This window comes from Amblyomma maculatum, chromosome 10 (genome assembly GCF_055883805.1).
Source record: "Amblyomma maculatum isolate TAMU_Amacu chromosome 10, ASM5588380v1, whole genome shotgun sequence".
Lineage (NCBI taxonomy): Eukaryota > Metazoa > Arthropoda > Arachnida > Ixodida > Ixodidae > Amblyomma > Amblyomma maculatum.
The window spans coordinates 38,272,477-38,291,870 of NC_139353.1; the positions used below are offsets into that span (position 1 = coordinate 38,272,477).

General features: G+C 43.2%; 1 protein-coding gene across 2 annotated transcripts in view; it reads left to right on the forward strand.

Moving 5' to 3' along the window:
- Window positions 1–19,394, forward strand: part of LOC146176200 (uncharacterized) — a 94,369-nt gene that overhangs the window by 48,046 nt on the left and 26,929 nt on the right. For both annotated transcript variants that reach the window (XM_084582518.1, XM_084582517.1), the window contains 2 exons: window positions 16,959–17,180; window positions 17,628–17,862. In XM_084582518.1, the coding sequence (XP_084438644.1) occupies window positions 16,994–17,180; window positions 17,628–17,862 (422 nt within the window). In that variant the 5' untranslated portion in view covers window positions 16,959–16,993. The remainder of the gene's footprint in view (window positions 1–16,958; window positions 17,181–17,627; window positions 17,863–19,394) is intronic.

Genomic DNA, 19,394 nt, shown 5'->3' on the forward strand with positions numbered 1-19,394 from the left:
CGATCTTATGACCATATATCTAAAAGCGTTTTTAGAAAACATGTGTATGAGCAATAAATATTTCTTTTGCAATAATTGGACTGAACATAATTGCCTCTGCTTGTGATGACGTCAAGATCCAAAGGCTTCTGTTTGGTTTCTACTATCACCCTAACAGCATACTACGAACACGAAGAGTCACTGCAGCAATTCTAGGCCATGTCATGTTTTTTTGCTTTGTGGGCTAGCACTATCACCATCTAGACTACATCCAGAGAGCATTTGCTTACGCCACGTCCAGAGCGACCAGCATGCCGGATCCGATGCATGGGAGGACAATATACTGTGTATTTACTTTGCCTTTTATACAACCCGGCTGATAACACCTAACCCCGCGGACGTGCAATCGGCAGGCTCTATGCAGGGATGTATCGATCTGTCATCGGGCTTTGGACCGTGAACCCTGGCTTTTTAATGCTTTTCTAGAATAGTTCAGAGAAAAGGAGAGACCCTCAATCTGCCGTAAGGTTTATTCTATTTAAAACTTAAACAAAGATCTTTAAAAAACAAATTGTTTCTTGTGCGTCGTATCAGTGAGAAAATTGATGACATTATAATCAAAAAGCTAATAAACCTGACAACTTTTGCTAAACAAGTTCTTCTTACCCTACCTATTGTTCATTTCGAATAACTATACATATAATGAGGCTGCAGCAGTGTCTTGTCTCTTCAAACTCACAGTATAAAATGTTTGTGCTGTGACATTTCAAAAGCAGTCTTTTATTAGGAATCACAGCACTTAGTACCAGCTATTGCCCCTCAGAGACAGCGCCATAATGCTTGGGATGATCACACTTCTTGCCGCGTGCATTACAGCTTCATCAGCACAAGCAGGTATGCTGCCATATTTTTACTGATCTTAATCATTTTTTTCTGCTGTTGATTTGCAAAGAAATTGGAAAACTAATTTTGCAACCGATCTTAACACAGAGAGGGCACGTGTAAACACGAAACGCATTACTGTAAAGGCGTCTCCACTCATTGCAGGATTACTCCTTTGCGAGAACTTTGGTTGTCAAAGTAATTCTCCTTCCTGAGCTGATTTGACGAACTGACTGGCAATGAGGTTGGCCCAGGAGTCGTGCATTAGCACTTTCCCGAACAGAAACGACTTTGTACCTATGACACGCACTTTTTTACTGCGCTAAACATTTTTCTTTTAAAGACTTTGCATTTTTTCGTTCCTTTGCCCTAGTTGGAGCGAATGCAAACGCAACCTTGGCAACGCAAACGCTTTCTTACTTTCTCTTGAGTACGCGGTTGCCTCAGAGAATACTTTAGTAAGTAATTATGTTTATTGCCTACATGGAGGGGCCTCTTAATTCAAAAGTTCAGAAAACCTTCTCTAGGCATATAAAGATGTGCCCTCGTCAGAGGTTCCCATTGGTCTGAAGGTTGCAAAACACTAAGAGCATAGCTTTCTTGATGAGCCCTTTAGTTAATGATACCAACTAAGCTTTGGCAAAGACTTATAAAAAAAAAATACCCTCTAGTGGGTATTCCCCTTAATTCAAATGTCTAGCAAAGCTAGGATAAGAAATTAGTATTCGCGGATGGGCCCCTAGGTTAAAAGGGTAGCAAAATCTTCGTTATGGACCCTGCGGCGATAGCAGAGTAAATAGAATGCCCGACTACTGTGCGCAAGTATACAGGATGATATCCGGGCCGCGGCGACCGTTTTTATATGTAGCCGAAAAGCAAGGTACCCGTGTTCTATGCGATGTCAGTGAACGTTAAAGAACCTCAGGTAGTCATATTGCTAGACCTCTCTACTACAGTTTCCTAATAGCCGGTGTCGTTTTGCAACATTAAACACTAGAAACCAAAAAGCGAGAAAGAATTAAATATATACCTTTGTGGGTGGTTCCCTTAGATAAAAGGGCGACAGCTCCGGCTCCGCTTTCCTGTGCATTTCGGACTCAAAAGAGCTGATGGCCGAGTGAAGAGAGACAGCCAGTGTTTCACCTGAAGCCATAGTGGAATTACCAATGGGCGATTGGCGGGTGCTGGAATGTTGTTACGCCAAGTGGAGTGGATAGTGTGCTGAACGAAAGCTGCATGTTGGATGGATATGGGTGGGCTTACGGTCATGTCGGTTTGGATGAGAGTAGGACTGCCATACCTGACAGCTTTGTCTACCCATAGTGTACGGAAAGGTAGAGAGACATTCTCCGGTCCTTGCGACGCCCCCATATAAACAATTTGGAGCAAAGCAAAGTTCTCCTTCCAAAAATGTTAAAAAGCTATTTACTAAAACTACAAAATCTAGCATGAACGCACCGAATGCCACCATGACTTTCCGTGCCCCGCCGTGGTGGTGCAATGGTTACGGCACTCGACTACTTTGCACAAAGGCGCTGGATCAAATCGCGGCTGTGACTTCCGCTTTTTTGATGGAGGAGGAAAACAAGGCGTCCGTGTGCTGCGAGATATCAGTGTAGGTTAAAGACCCACAGGTGGTCGAAAGTTCCGAAGCCCTCTACTGCGGCGTCTCTCATAGCCTGAGTCGATTTGGGAAACAAACCCCATAAGCCAAACCAACAAACCAGTACTGTCCGCCACGCAAAACGTTTTAACCTAGTATTAACTTCACCCAAGATATAGACCAGAACACGGAGACTAAATTGAACGACGCTATTTTGGGAGCGCCGTAGCGCCATCTATAGATGTCGCAGCGAAACGACGATTCTGGACTGCTAAACGTTGGCCACGGGTGTACACAACGTTTACGCCTTTTACTCCCCTTTGAAGTTTTACTAAGACGCCGGGCAACCGGCAAGCGCTCACTTATTGCCTAATTTTGTTAGTTTTCTTTTAATTATTTGAAGAAAATGTATATAGGCTATAGAATACACTTCAGAGAAGAAATGACTATATCTTGAACTATTTGAATTCAAACTGACCTTAGCATTCATTATAGTCTCTTCCTCCGGTACAAAAAAAAAAAAAACATTTTCCAATGTGTCAAGCAGAACTAGCTTAAAGTAGCAGAAACCAGAAAACCTAAAGTATGTTTTGACCAACATAGGGCGTCACGGATAGGCACCGAAACCTATCGTGTTCACGTTGTTCCTTAAACTGGCGACTGTAAAGAACAGTGGTGGTGACTATTTGTCTCGAGTGCCCCACAGGGTGCACCAGTTGAAACGATGTCTGTGTGCATTGTGCACAACACGGACCCGGAGCACCCACGCTAAGCCATGCGTGGATCATAAAGAAGGGGATAATAGTACTTGACCTAGTGCAGCGTGAATATTTCAGGCCCCTCGGCGGAGACAACACACAGAATTTTCTCAGGCTTCCTAAAGATGGCACGTCCAGGAGGATCTCCGGGAAATCGGCAATCGCAAATTCCCATCCTCTCCTCCATCTTTTGCATTCCCATGCTCTTCGCCAAAGCTTCCCTGTCCTCCTCTTCATCTTTTACTTCCCCATTTTTTCTTCACAATTTTCCCACATCCTCCTCCCATATTGTTCTTTTTTATTTCTGGCGGTATTCGTTAGCCTTATGTGGCTGACCACCATGCATTACAAATTACTTTTTTATATTGTTACGTGGAGATTTATAATGTACAACCGACGCTGGCAGGCCTTAGCTTCTAAGTTCCTGTCCATTTCTCTTGTTAGCTGCTTCTTAGTCGGCTGCCATGGTTGCATATTAGCAATTTTTATGATACCTCTTTCTTATCTCATTATTTTTATTGTGAAAAGACTGCTCGACCGGTTTCACGTTCATAGGTAACAACTCGCTAGCAGAAGCAATCAACTATTTCAGGACTGCAAAGTCAAAGATCTGACAAATGTCTACTTTTTTTTAACTTCTTATACAAGGAACAGTGCTAATTATTGTCTGGAACATCAAGCTTTGAATAGTTCCTATTAACTATCATAAAACATCCCTCACAGAAAAACAGTTCGGGGAGTCAAGTGAGTTAGACCTAAAATGCTCAAGTGAAGAACTCCTGGAAGATGTGAAAGACACATGTCACTAAGGTATCTAAAATAAAAATCAAACGAGAAAACAAAGAAACTCAAACAAAGCACGTAGTCATTATCTTATATCTAGCACACTTCCCGAAGCTCTGAGGCAGGGTGGACAACGATCAATCTGATACCATACATACCAAACCAACGTCTCTGTTCCAAATTCCAAAAATATGGCCGCGGCTCCCAGACCTACTGAAATTAAATAGCACGTGCAAACTCTGACTGAAGCTGAGAACTGAGAAACTGAAACACATCATTGTATGAATTGTGTGCGCCGTCACGCTACATGCTCACGTACCTGCCTAAAATGATAAAATGTATTCTCACACTCAAAGCTGAAAAAAAAAAACGATAATCTACAGGAAGCATGCAAGCATCTTTCGTCAGTTCATAATTCATTCTCCTCCGTTGTAGTGGATTAGGAGTTAGCTTCACAGTGGTCATCAGCACCTAAAAAGGGCACATGCAGTCAGGTCAGGTGAAGGTTATCCGAGCTCCAGGTGGAAAGGCACCCTCGAAAGCTGTTTGTACTACTCCACTATGTCACCCGGCCCCAAAGCATCTCCTCAAACTGCGCGGTCCTAGCTCAAATTCTTCCGTGCGTTCCTCACGATCGCTCAACGCGTTTGGCGGCGCGGTGGACACTACGATAGGCTGAGGACTACCCGTGTTAAACCTAGTTAGGCGAAGCTAAAGCATAGTTTTGCTTGTTTTTGGTTTGGTAGGCTTAGTTTTTGCAGCAATTAAATTGGCAAGACTATAGAGCCGAGGATGCCGGCAACCAAAAGAGGAAACACGTTGCGTTGTACCTACCGTCAGTAGTTAAAGACCAAGGTAAAATAGCGAAGGTAAAATGTGAAGCGGTGGTATATCATCGGTGGTATCATAGTTACGCTATATAGCCACACTGTGACCTCTGAATCGTTGAAGCTCAAGCGGACGCTCAGGTTGGCCTTGGCTAATGGATGGTGTAGTGCAGCTTGAGCTTCAAAAACCAAGCTAAGCGACGTTTCGACGTCGGAAATACTGAGCGACTGCTTGAAGCGAACTAAAAGAGGAAAGGATCGAATCACATGGCGAGAAACAACCTACCCTTTAAATTTTTCCCATGTAAGATAAAAAGAATTTCTTAGTACAGAAATTTGAAAGAACCGCAGTGACATACGACATCTTAGTTTCACTCTCACCTGTAGCGTAATGCATAGAGAAAAGCAATCACGGACCTGGCACACAAATATGTATGCATTTTCTAATGTCAAGTTTTTGTCCACGTATGACTACGCGCAAGCAAGTAGCGGTGTCCCCCTAATACAAAATTGCATCGCAGGTAGTTACTATAAGCCGAAAACTCGGTTGATGATATCTTTATTTCATGCCACGCTTAACAATAACGTTTCATGATATAAAATACTTTTTATATCAGCTATCTGATAAATAATTGGTGTTTGGAAATTTTAACACACACTCTCCTGTTTGGGAACGAAATAAAATTAATACCCGATGCCAAATTACAATGCATTTTTCTTTTTTAACAACTTCTTATTACTTAACGCTGATAAACCAACACGGCTTCTTTAGGCCATAAAATGAGCTGTATTGGTATAGTTTATAATTCACAACATTTTTTTAGATTACAATTAGGATGATTTAAATAATCCATAGAAAGGTGATCGCCTGCCAGCACTAATCAGCTTATCATCAGCACAAGAAGTTATCCAAGCAAAGAACGTCTTTGGGAGCTAGACTAAGCAGAGACTGACCACTTTTCCGGTCTGAGGCAAGCCTTTTAAATGTATTGTCAGGAAATATCAATGTAGATGCTTGAAAAGTTTACGAATTGCATTACTAATGTGGCAGGCCTAGCTACCAGCAGTCCTACGTCGCCGTGAGCCAAAATGAGAAGTTTTCTAGATAAGAGGATACCGCAAGCAAAAGATGAAACAAAATAAATCCTGGGGAATTTTCCGCCGATGCGCAAAAAAAAAGGATACTCAGAAGACGAGACCTAAAGAATAATGCATTTCCCGCGATGCTGAAAATGAATCCTGACAGAGGCATGTGAAATCAATTATACCTAAAATTTTATAAACCGAAGTTCGCATAATATATGGTAGCTGCCCCCCCCCCCCCCCCCCCCCATGTAACATTCATTTGTTGGCGGCACCTACGTATAGAACAGGCAAATATATTAGGTGAATAATCTTTTTTATTTGTATACCTCCTTAGATTACGCTGCTTCATTCCTAAAGTAGAAAAATAATGCTGAAAGACTGAGTTTCTATAGGCGGCAGTGGAAATAAATGTTGTAATCATTTACTGACATTTCAAGAAATTCATTCCGTACTGCTTAGCGGAGAAGAGACTGCTGTCAGGGCTGATGAAAACAAAAAGGAAATCGTCACTCAGTACTTAATGATGCGACGAGATAAAGGCAATACTTTAACAACATATCGCTACAAGGAAAGCTACCCGAGACAAGGAAAAATACCATCATTGTTCTATTCTTTAAAGCGAACATGAAATAACAAATTGATTTCCGTGCTATCATTGTTCTATTCTTTGAAGCCAACATGAAAAGTTTTCAGATTTCGACAATAATAAAGGGAACAAATCTATGAAAGTCAGCAGTGAAGAATGCGAACTAGTGTTGTGCTAGCATTTCATCTGCCGATTTAATCGCCAAATGAAGTGACATAGGAATTCAGACTACTACGCAGTGCACCGCACCGCGCTGGGGCCGCAAAAATGAAGTCACGAATAACGGCGCTATGTTTCAAGCGAAGAAATGGTTGCTTGAAGGCAGAAAACCAAAGCCACCGAATCTATAGCTCGTGAGGAGTTGTTTGGCATTGTCAGCCCACACTTGGCAGCACCTAGGCGACGGGAGGGGAAATATAAAAAATTCGAAAAAAAATGACGTTATGACGAATTTTTCTTCACTACTCCGCCGCGTTCAGTGAAGACTTAACTTGTTATCGGTGATTGCGTCATGATCATAAAAACTATCGCAAAACCAGCTCGCATGTTGTACCTACATATTTCGTACATTTTAATCCTTGTGTATCGTAAAAATGTCAAAAATCCACTTCAGCTTACATTTAAGGCAGGAAAATGACCAACCTCTCCTAGTAGCAATCGAGTTCGGCCATGAATATCGCGAGCTTCTCAATATCTGTGGGTTTAAAAAAATTGAGAGACCTCCAGAATACGCAGTGGAGAAAGGCGAAAGTTGCTAACGGTTCATCGCGCGCCCCTTGTCGAACACAACCGGGGTTCCGTTGAACCCATCAGTGTTCAGCGGTGTTCTGTAATTGGTTTACAAGTAAGGGAAGGCAATGTATTGGTCAATTGCGGAATCCTACTATCATCCTCACGGTAGACAAGGAGAATTATGATGTGCATATCCCGGGTGCGGCGCAGTTGGTTGAAATGCATGGCTGGGGATTCGAGGGATGAAGGTTTGATTCTCTATGCAGACAGGATTTTTATTTTAAGGCGAAAACCGTTAATGGCTCATGCTTGCAGCCACGATCGTGTCCGTTCGTGGACACGATCCCGTGAACCTTTGCAAAAAGTGTGACATTTCTCTTAGCCAGACGTACAGGGTCCTGGCCGCGAGCTCGAGCCATTAAAGGATTTCGCCTTAAACAGCGAGCTTAACAGCCCGCCATCTAGGCTTGCTTGAAAACATTGTCTCAGAAGATTTTATTCACAGACAACAATGTCTTCCAATCTTATTCCATCTGGACAAGACACACGTTCCCACTTTGATGTCTGGAATTCTTCACAATCCTGCAGATCTAAACTCCGCTGGAGAATGTTGAAGTGCCAAAAGGCCGCCTGCCAAAGGCTGAATACTTTCAAGGAACTATTTAAAGAAATAAGGTAGCGGAAGGAGTGTATATTAAGTGCAATATGTTTTATTGCAAGAATTAACTTCAAAATTAAATTATTATCTAACTCCAGCATGCATTGAGCCTTGTATGAATATAGTAAAACTTCTTTATTGACAGGAAATGAAGTGAACCAAGTGGTCTATGTTTGCCACATACAGATTTTGCACGTCGTAGAACTTATCAACGTGCGAGCCACAAATACATTAAGGAAGAAATGAACTAACAGCATGATATAAAAATGGATTTAAATTTCTTTTCTCCAGACAAAACGACGACTGTCATGTTTTTCCTCAAACAAGACATACATTCCACCAAGACCATACATCTAAGTGAAACATAAATGTTTGTAAAACTGGAGATAATTTTTTTGGTATAACTTTTGAGAAAAATTTCCTTTTCTATCTTACATAAACATCCTTAAGAAGAAAGCCTCTCTATTCTGAACACACAAAAATTACCTCGCGGAAACACTAGGGGACTGATAGGACTCATCGACCTCTTCGTTTTGTTGTCGAATTTAGATGCTGGTTGCATAGGTATTGCTTGCGAATCCGTTATATCTAATATTATGTACGCAATTTAAAACCATTGATGCATTTCTAATTTGGCATACAAAGAACACGCCTTGCAAATAGCGTGTACATGGAAACAATTAAGCCACTACATACGCACAGGAGGAAATTCCTTACGTGTACACGTGTACTGAAAAAATGATCCCTTTGTTAGGAGACAGGCTGCAGGTAAGGTGTTACGCTTAGTACAGCGGTGAGAGTATTAAACGAGGCGGTGGCTTGCGAAAAATAATTTTTAAGACTTCAAAAGCCGAACGAAACACACACACTCATATACTCGATAAAGGAAGAATAAATACGGACGAAACAAAAGCAGGACAAAGTTTACAAATGAATAAGTTTGAAACGTACTGCTTTATCTAAAAGCCCAAAACCCTGATCTAAATTCCCACTTGCAAATACTGATGGTGCGTATTTTTTTCAGGTGGTTTTCCCAGGTATTTATCTCAGCACTCCCATTTTTAGGCCTCAACCGGCCTTATTCCTCTCTACTCACTGGCAACGGTATCAAATGCCACACTTTGAGTTAACGCAGAACATTTTAACCCTGATTCTTGCTGTTCTCAGTAGAACAGATGCCTCCGTCAGCAGTCAAAAAGCCGATTTTGGCATCTCTTCGCTAAATTTGGCATGAAGTTAGTCTGTCAGCATCCGAGAATAAATTGCTGTATTCTCTGCGGAATATTCGGCTCCTGTATTGGCTCTTCACAAAATTCCATCTCATGTGTCACAAGCTACATATTTGCTCATTTTTCGTCTGTTTTAGTTCCGCTGAAAATTGCACAAAATTTATTTGAGCCGCTTTCTTCAATTCTATATTCTAAGCACTTTGAAAAACGTACGTTATGTTTGGGTCCCTGGTCGTGCAGCTATTCATTCAGACGTGGTGGCTCATTTCTTACCGAACAGAAAGTTGGGCTAGTTATTTTTAGCAAGATCGGCTCTTACTGTGTCATTAAGGAAACACTCCTTACCTAACTTCAGTCTGCTGGCGATTTCCAGGCTTCAGCGGTTCCAGCCCGTATCAGCCGGGCTACGTGATCTCTTACTAAATACCACAGATTACCAGCACTTAGCATATAATTGCAACGTACAATCATGTAAATTGAGGCTTTGTGATGTACTAATGACGCTTCTTCGGCGCAGGATTTCCAGTTTGAACTTATATCTATCAAGATTTGGGTGGACCTCGATAAATCCGTGTGAATAGAGGGTGGGGGGGGGGGGGGTTGAATCTACAGAGCCTTTTCTCCTCTCCTGCTGGAAGTTTGCATTTCAGAGAAAGATCCATCTGGAGGTCCCTCTCTCCAGGTTAGGCCTACCAGTATTAATATCGGTCGTAGCAAGCGTCAAAGCATTTTCTATGTGTTCATTCTCCTTGATTACATAATTGAAAGTGGCAGGCTACATTTATATCTCTTATAAATTTATTCGAGATCTTTTTTGCAAAATATTAAGGTTGTAAATTTCCTTTAATACCCTTCTGCCGTTTTTCATCAATATATTTTCAAAATGCCACTTGGGACAATCATTTTTCTCTTAACTGCCTCTGGGAATTTTCACGTATATGCGTCTATACATGGACCAAACATGTCATGTGGGTGTGTGCCATATTTCAAACGTCAAGAAAACCAAAAAGAGTCTACTCCGATTTTGCTGTCCTGACAATAAGCCTCGGGAATGGTTCCTCTGGCGACAAGGAACGACGGCGCACTGGCGCACTGGTGCAATCGGTGCTCTATTTACTGCTCGAACGGAGGCATAAGGTAGACGCAGTGCCAAGAGCAGACATCAACGCTGTGGCATGGACGACACGCGTTTTTGAGACATTGTCCGATATCTTCAAGTCATCTAGCACGGAACAGTGGTAGCCGAGACCGGGGCATCCCGTGTTCTGTCATCCAGGAAGCCACGTTGTGAGGGCTGCAGGCCAAGATAGGCCCCTGAGTCTGGTGGTTGAGGCCATCGACAATAGTCTGTCGAGGTCTGATAGTCCAATATTCCGTGGCAGAGACCAAATCTGGAAACTCTTGGACGCCACCAGACACACAAATAAAAACCTTCCATTCTGAGCGCTTTCTTGTTGTTTCCCCCTCGCTACTTTCTGCATCCTATCCAAGTTTCACGTTCGTCTTCCGCTCCTTCTTCTAGTCCTCTACGTGAGCGACCTCCTTTCTCCAAAACATCCGACTTGTTGGTTTTTTTGGGAAGCACGAAATCATGCTCTGCTCTGAGCATATATGCCAGAAATAGGACTACTAGATGCCCTTTTGAATACTGCCAAAACGCACGATCTACTGCCGCCTTGGTACAGTTTACGCAACTTGAAACTAACTCATTTTTTGAACAAACACCAAATGAACCCATATGAAAGGATAACTCAAACTATTACAGCGATATCTCAGCAACAGGTAATTTTATACAGATAGTTACAAAAGACTACCTAACAGCGCAAGTTAGATGACTCAAAGAATCTAGAAAAAGCACAAAGGCTGCCGAATTGTGCAACCATACTAGCGCGATATCGGCATAGGGCCGTTTAAGCAGACATGACCATGCAAGGCCAAGCTGGCAGACGCTTCAGTTGGAAGGTTCTACCAACTCGGCCCATGGATCCGGTATTAGACACGCTGCCCCTAGACCCCGCCGGCGCCTTCGTTTGCCTTAGTTAAAGCTGGAATTTAAGGCTGTATTAGGTGGCATTTCACATTATATCATATCTTAAGGCTGTGTTCTAATAATATGCGTAGGATCCTAGAAGCACAAATAAGAGATTACTGATTAGGCAACTCACAGAGTGACTGAACACTATCGAAGATCTGCAAGGCAAGCTGATGAAGGGGAGCCATTATTATTTTCGCATCGTATCTCCAAAGGCTGAACTAAAGACTGCCCAAATTTTTTTTGCTTTGAATACTGTTTGGGAATGCGAGAAATCGCAATTGAATAGGTGCAGCGGTGGCGTAGCGGTAGAACATCCGCCTCGCATGCAAGAAGACCGGGGTTGAAATCCCGGGGCCTCGCAATTCTCCATCGGATTTAAACAAAAAAAAAAAAACGCGTGTCGATGGAATTGTATAAAAAGGTTTCAGGTGCGACCTGATGCCGGTGAACACCTCCGGCAACGCACTCCCTCACCAGAACAGGAGTTGGCCACCCTGGTGCAGTATTTAGCCGCAACCTCTCATGATAAGCTCCATAAAACCCCGGCTCTCTGTCACCAGCGGTTGCGGAACAACTGACCACTGCGGCGGTCACACCTGTGACGTAGCAGGGGGTGCTAAAAATTCCTGGCTCCGCTGGACAGGCCGCCATTGGAAACTGACGCTGGCAACGTCTAACGCTAGAACCCTAGCTAGTGAAGCTAGTTTAGCAGTGCTGTTAGAGGAACTAGAGGGTATGAAATGGGATGTCATAGGGCTTAGTGAGGTTAGGAGACCGAATGAGGCATATACTGTATTTAAGGATGGGCATGTACTGTATTATCGAGGTTTACCGGAGAGGCGAGAACAAGGAGCAAGTTTCCTTGTCGATAAGTATATAGCGGGCAATATAGGTGAATTCTATAGTAATAATGAGAGGGTGGCGGGCATCGTAATTTGGCTTAATAAGCGCTATAAACTGAAGGTTGCACAGGCCTATGCACCCACATGTAGTTAGGATGCCAAAGTAGGGAAAAAGCAGGCAGGAGGCCAGGCAGTAGGTGGCTATAGCATTGGTTCTAGGAATAGCAGGGGGGAGTTACTAGTTGGGTTTGCAGAGCGCAGTAACTTAAGAATCATGAATACCTTCTTCAGCAAACGGAAGAACAGGAAATGGGCATGGAAAAGTCCTAACGGGGAGATCAAAAATGAAATTGACTTCATAATGTGTTCCACCCCTGCCATTATGCAAGATGTAGAGATAATCGGGAAAGTGCGATGCAGTGGCCACAGGATGGTGAGGTCCCGAATTAGCCTAAATCTGAAAAAGGAACGGAACAGACTAGTAAGCGAAAAACCCGTCAACGAATTAGCGGTGAGGGGGAGGGCAGAAGAGCTCAGGATCTTGCTACAGAATACATATTCAGCTCTAACCGAGGATGGCGACATTACCCTAGAAGCAATGAACAATAATTTCAGAGATATCATTACTGAGTGTGCGGTAGAAGTAGGCGGTAGGATAGTTAGAGAGGATACCGGTAGGCTGTCGAAGGAGACGAAAGATTTGATTAAAAAACGCCAGAGTATGAAAGCTTCCAGTCCAACAGACCAGATCGAATTGGCGGAGATATCAAAGATAATAAGCGCAAGGTGGCCGATATAAGGAAGTATAACATGGAGAAAATTAAGCATGCCGTAAAGAGCGGGGGAAGCCTTAAAGCGGCAAAGAAGAAATTGGACAAAGGCAAAAACCAGATGTATGCAATAAGGGACAAGGCGGGCAATGTCATCACGAATATGGACAAGATAGTCAAAGCAGCCGAGGAGTTCTATACAGATGTCTACAGTAGCCAAAGTAATCAGGACCGTAACGAGATTGGCGGTATGGAAAAACAATCTAACGTTTCACCAGTGACGAAGGACGAGGCCAAAAAAGCATTAGAAACTGTGAAAAGGGGCAAATCAGCTGGAGAGGATCAGATAACTACAGATTTGCTGAAGGACGGGGGGGGGGGGGGGGGGGGGGGAATATCATGCTAGAAAAACTGGCCACCCTGTATACGCAGTGCCTGGCGTCATCGACGATACCGGAACCATGGAAGAATGCAAACATTGTCCTCATTCATAAGAGAGGATTCTAAGCACCTTAAAAATTAGACCAATCAGCTTACTGTCTGTTACGTATAAGGTATTTACTAAGGTAATCGCTAATAGAATCAGGGCAACCTTAGACTGCAATCAAGCAAAAGATCAAGCAGGCTTTCGGAAACGGTACTCTGCTATCGATCATATCCATACCATCAACCAGGTGAGAGAAAAATGCTCGGAATATAACCAGCCCTTATACATAGCATTCGTTGATTACAAAAAAGCATTTGACTCAGTTGAAACCTCGGCGGTGATGCAGGCATTGCGAAATCAGGGGGTAGACGAGCCGTACGTGAAAGTGCTGGAAGATATATATATAGTGGCTGCACAGCAACCATAGTTCTGCATAAAGAAAGTAACAACATTCCCATAAAGAAAGGTGTTAGGCAAGGAGACACAATCTCCCCAGTACTATTCACAGCTTGCTTAGAGGAAGTATTCAGAGACTTGGAATGGGAGCAGTTAGGGATAAGGGTAGATGGAGAATACCTCAGTAATCTGCGATTTGCTGACGACATTGCCTTGCTAAGCAACTCGGGGGATGAACTGCAAGTAATGATTGATGACCTAGACAGAAAAAGTAGAAAGGTAGGCTTGAAAATCATTATGCAGAAGACTAACGTAATGTTTAACAGCCTCGGGAAGGAACAGCAGTTTACAATAGGTAGCGAAGTACTGGAGTAGTAGGGGAATATGTCTACTTATAGGACATGTCTACTTAGGTCCGCAGGTCCGGACCATTAAAAAGGATATAACAAGAAGAATAAGATTTGGATGGAGCGCATTTGACAAGCACTCGCAGATTATGACTAGCAGCTTACCGGTATCGCTCAAGAGGAAAGTATACAACCGTTGCATCTTACCTGTACTCGCCTATGGGGCTGCAACGTGGAAGCTAACCAAGAGAGTTCTACTTAAGTTGAGGACAACCCAGAGGGCTATATAGAACGAAAAATGGTAGGGGTAACATTAAGAGATAAGAAGCGTTCAGAGTGGGTGAGAGAAATAACTCAAGTTACCGACATTCTAGCGGAAATTAAGAAGAAGAAATTGGCATGGGCAGGACATATAGTGCGAAGAGAGGATAACCGATGGTTGCTTAGGGTAACAAACTGGGCTCCAAGGGAAGGAAAGCGTAGCAGGGAGAGGCAGAAAGTTAGGTGGGCGGATGAGGTTAAGAATTTCGCAGGGGTCAAGTGGATGCAGCTAGCACAGAAACAGGTTAAGTGGAGAAGTATGGGAGAGGCCTTCACTCTGCAGTGGGTATAGTCAGGCTGATGATGATGATGATAATGATGACTGTTATATTGTTTTTGTATCGGGAGCCAGAACAATAGAGTAAAGTCAAAATAATTCTATTTGTGGCGTCATAGTTCAAAAATGCAGCTGACCTTTTGGTAGAATGCATCATTCAAAACATTGAAAGAGCCGGAACATGACTTGGAGTTTCTTCACATCATGGATGCTGGAAAATATGACAACAGTGCATGTTGGTTTAACGATATCGCTTCATTGGGCCCAAGCACAGACATACTCTTGTTTTGTCGCGGCAAAGCTTAAAATAAAACCATTTAAAAGCACCGTGCAGAGAGTTCTTCTGGACGTTGCACGACACAAAAGTTGTAGTTATTTGGCCGCGGACTCAGCGCGATCGAAGCAGGCGATAAAACTGCTTAGCTATTATGGAAAGCTGCGGCAGTTGCCCGCAGGTGGCCCTTACGGGGAGCCCGTGCGCCTCGTGGCGCTGTCATCGGTGCCACAGTCACACGGTTACGCCTTCAGGGGGCCCGAAATATGCCAATACACTGCAGAAGCGGCCATCTAGCAGCTTGCTGGCGCTATGCCGAGCTTTGGGAGCGAACCACCGCCACCAACGCTCCCGCAAGGGAGCTAACAGCGTAAGCTCTTATAACAGTTAACGTGATTTATTAATTCTGACCACGACAGAGCTACACCAGCCAATCGGTAAGAACCACAACAGGTGCGCGTTAGATTTGGGTTTCTATGCATTTGAGTGTTTAATGCTTGAAAGCGACTAATTGTATGACGATGCGGACGAACAGTTATGGAAAGCGCAAGCCATTAGATGCGTGTGCGCCGGAGATCACCCTAGTGCAAAACGAAAATTTCTACGGGGCAATAACCTCACACAATCTAACAAATCACATAGACTCTCCCACGGTGCACATCATTATCATAAAATATCTTCCATAATTTGTGTTAATGTACAAGAAACTATGAGATCTTACGCAATTATATGCGACTTGTATGTGATTTCTTACGTTAATTGAGTGAGACTGTGTTGGAAAATGTGAGGTCATTGCCTCACACAATTTTTTCAGTAGGGCAGCGCTGAACAATAATATAAAATAATAATTGGTTCACGGCTATAAAATGCTGTAGCATCTGTCACACTTAGTCTATGGACGTCTGATCCGTACTGTAAGGATAGGAGCGAAGGTGGGGATGAAACTGGAAAGAGAAAAAGAAGAACCGTAATGGAGGGCTAGGAAGTAATTTCTACTACCTGGGGATCTTGTGCTCTGACATCGCACAGCACACGGACACTTCACAATTTCGCCTCCATCAAAAAGCAGCCGTACGTGGCTGGGTTCGAGAACAGGTTCTCCGTAACAGTAGTCTGGCACCTTAAACACTGCGCCACCGCGGCGGATCAAAAGAAGAAAACGCGCTTCATCGCACTTACTGGCAAAGTGCGCTGCAAATGGCGCCGCCGACATAGATGGCGCCGGCAGCACTAAACTGACGAATAGGCAAAAAGTGTCAATACCCTAAAATTAATTTCGGAGCCATATTTTCGAGCAGCTTCCATGAAGCTTCTATACACGGACTGACTTTTTGCGAATATTAAAAGAGGTACCCATCCGGTTCAGTACTCACATTTTGACGGCCAACTGGTTTCTGCTGTTAATAAAGCATTCGCTTACTAACTATTCGAGAATGGCATCACTGCACGACTTATCGAAGGAATAATCATACAGACAAAATGTGGACAAATGAAACATCGGGCATGCTATGAGTACCTGCGGAAATCATTGCTCTTAATCATAGCCTTTCAGACTTTATACTTAACATCACATTAGGCGACCGAAAAAGTCAGTTTAAGCTTAGCATATTACCTGTGCATACTTTTTTCACTTTTTGTACGTATTTGTAATTGCTGCCTTTATTTTAATTATTAACCTTGTTACATGTTTCTATCCCCAAGGCGTCATCAGCCCTCTAATGTGAAATTGGGTTGTCGGCATCTAATCAACCTAGTGTAAATTATTGCTGCACTTTCATTTAAATACGTGCATTTCCTCTGTTTATTAATGCCATTGCTGGTGCGCCAACAGCAGTCATAATTAATATTTTATACGTTATCAAAATGTCATTGCTGTTGCGCCAACAGCAGTCATAATTAATATTTTATACGTTACCAATGAGTTCGACAAGGATCCAAGCCTTCATCAAACGCTTCCTCTTAAGCTTTTTTCGTCTGGGCTCCTGGCTTGTCAAATGATGTCTATCAGATTGAAAGAATAAAAATATGTAAGCAGAGCAGTGTAAAATACTTGCAATGATAAAACCAGGAGCAAGAAAGACCGGAAATAGAAGTTACTTACCCGAGTAAGCTATAGCGGTTTTTGTGATATCGCTTGTTTTCGCAGGAGGGCCCAATGAGACCGGCCGTAAAGAAGCCCTGATGCACTTGTGCGAAAATCCGAACGACGACGTAAGATTGGACGAATGCAAACACGGATTCTACACATATACAATCTATAACAAAACGACCAAACGGTGTGAAAAAAAGCGAGGGAGCATATGCGAACGTTCATCGGATGAAGGAGTGTTTTTCTATCGCGTGGACTGCGTGCGACACTGTGGTAGAGGTATGTTTAAGTCTGAACTTTTGCTTATCGTGCAGTACGTACGTACCATGAACATTTTGAATCCGAGTATCATTATTATCAGCAGCAGCAGCAGCAGCAGCAGCAGCAGCCGGACTATATGCCCACAGTAGGGCGAAGGCCTATCACATATTACTCCTATTAGCAGGGTCCTGTGCTAGCTGCTTCCTTTTGACCCTTGCGAAATTCTTAACCTCATCCTCTCACCTAACTTTCTGTCGCCTCGTGCGGTGCTTTCTTACTCTCCGTTATTTTCTTGCGACCTCAGCGATAAATGTTATCAGTCATATGATCAATTAGTATCATCCACGAATGCGAATTTGTTTGTGCGTGTGAAATTATGTTCATATCAAGCGTGTCTATATTTTATAAGCTTTTCGTAACCTGAATGCTCCTTGTTGAGATAACTTTTCCAACTACCCCGCATAGAGAATGAAGATTTCAATGTTTGCACTAAGGAGAAGTTTAATGCCACCACTCTAAAAAATTGCACTCGTAGAAGAACTACCTTGGATGTTGAAGACGCATATGAACCAGAGGAGGCTTATTTTTTCAACATTACGACACAGCAATGTGAAGAATACAAAACATGCGACAAGCCATACCGATTTTCTGGTCGTGAAAATGGCTTCGGAGGACTGAGTTTCTGTACAAGAAGGTGCCAGTGAGTATCCGCAACTTTCTTCACAGGTAACTGCTTTTAGTTCTATCCTGAGTTTACCCGTTGCAGTCGGCGTCCGATAGGCCACACATGCACAACGCACTTGGCTGTGGTAAATCCAGCAACTACCATATTCTCCACTTCTCCGCCACCCTGTGCGCGCTATATCCGGATCATTTGATTTACAAACTTGCAGACATCCTGAGTTCTGTTGAGTGGAAAACGCTGCGCTGCAGAAAACTTTAGAGCTAAGCAGTCAGGTACTATTAATATGAAGTAACAGTAATTGTAATCGGTATATCATCTGGAACGTAAACTGCCTCTATTATATCTGAATTTGTTCGCAACCACAAATGAGCTTGATCTAGATAATTTGCATCACAAGCTCAGAACTATACTGAGGTATGCTTAACGCGAGAATGTCAAGTTTTCAATCAGCGAGAAACGTGGCGTAGTCGTTGTTGACGTAGTTATTTCGAGAAAAAACTGGTTGGCCGAAAAGGTCATAATGGCTCGCCGAGGTTAAATTGATGAAGACATCAAAAATTGTTAATTTTCAGTAACGATATCAGAAACGTTTGTATAACGCGAAAGCATGCAAAGTAGATTATTTCGCAGAAAATTAAAATTTAGGAGAACACTTAGTAACAACTCTAAAGGTATGACTCGATAGCGTTATTGGCTCCCACCTGTGCCTCTCCTTGCGGATCCTCTTCCCCATACATACACTGCCCGGAGCGGTGGTGCAGAATTTAGGACGCTCACACCTGTTCCCAAGGATTCGGGATTGAATCATGACCGCGGCGGCCTTATTTCAATAGAGGCGGAAAGCGCGGCGCCCATGTGCTGTGCGATAACAGTGCACGTTAAAGAATTAACGTCGGGTGGTCGGAATTTCCGGAGACCTCAACTACGGCATCACGCACAGGCGTTGAGACATTAAGCCCTATAAAGCTAACTACATACGTATATACATACGTATATACATATACATACGTATATCGTACTGTTTTTAACAAGCGTTGAAGTGTGGGCTAGTTGGTTGATGATTAGAATAAACAGCGCGAAGGGCGAGGACAAAGGTGAGAAAGCGCTGTATTTGTGTCTTTCCCTCATTTGTCCTTTGCGCTGTTTATTCCAATTATATCATACTGCTGTCAGCTGCCACATTAGGGAAGATAACACCTGAGCTACATCCCTGCTCTAAACACGGCGTATGAATGTTGCAGCATGTCCTAGAGGCAGCATATCTCTTTCGGGATCCCAGTGTGTTCGATTATCTCAGCCGCTGTTCTTGAAGGAGTTACTCAGCTTGACAGCTTCTGCAAACTCGGTCAGGCCATGTGATCTCGTAATGGCATACAACACAACGACCTGTCAGTTCCCGGCCATGTCGCAGCTACAGTCATGCTCGTGATTCTTCGCTCGCAACGCCCACCACGCCCTTACCAGGAGCTTCTAAATTAATCACGTTACAATTGGGGGAGATGAGAATTGAACCTGAAATAGTTCGTTTCTGATGGAAACACGCTACC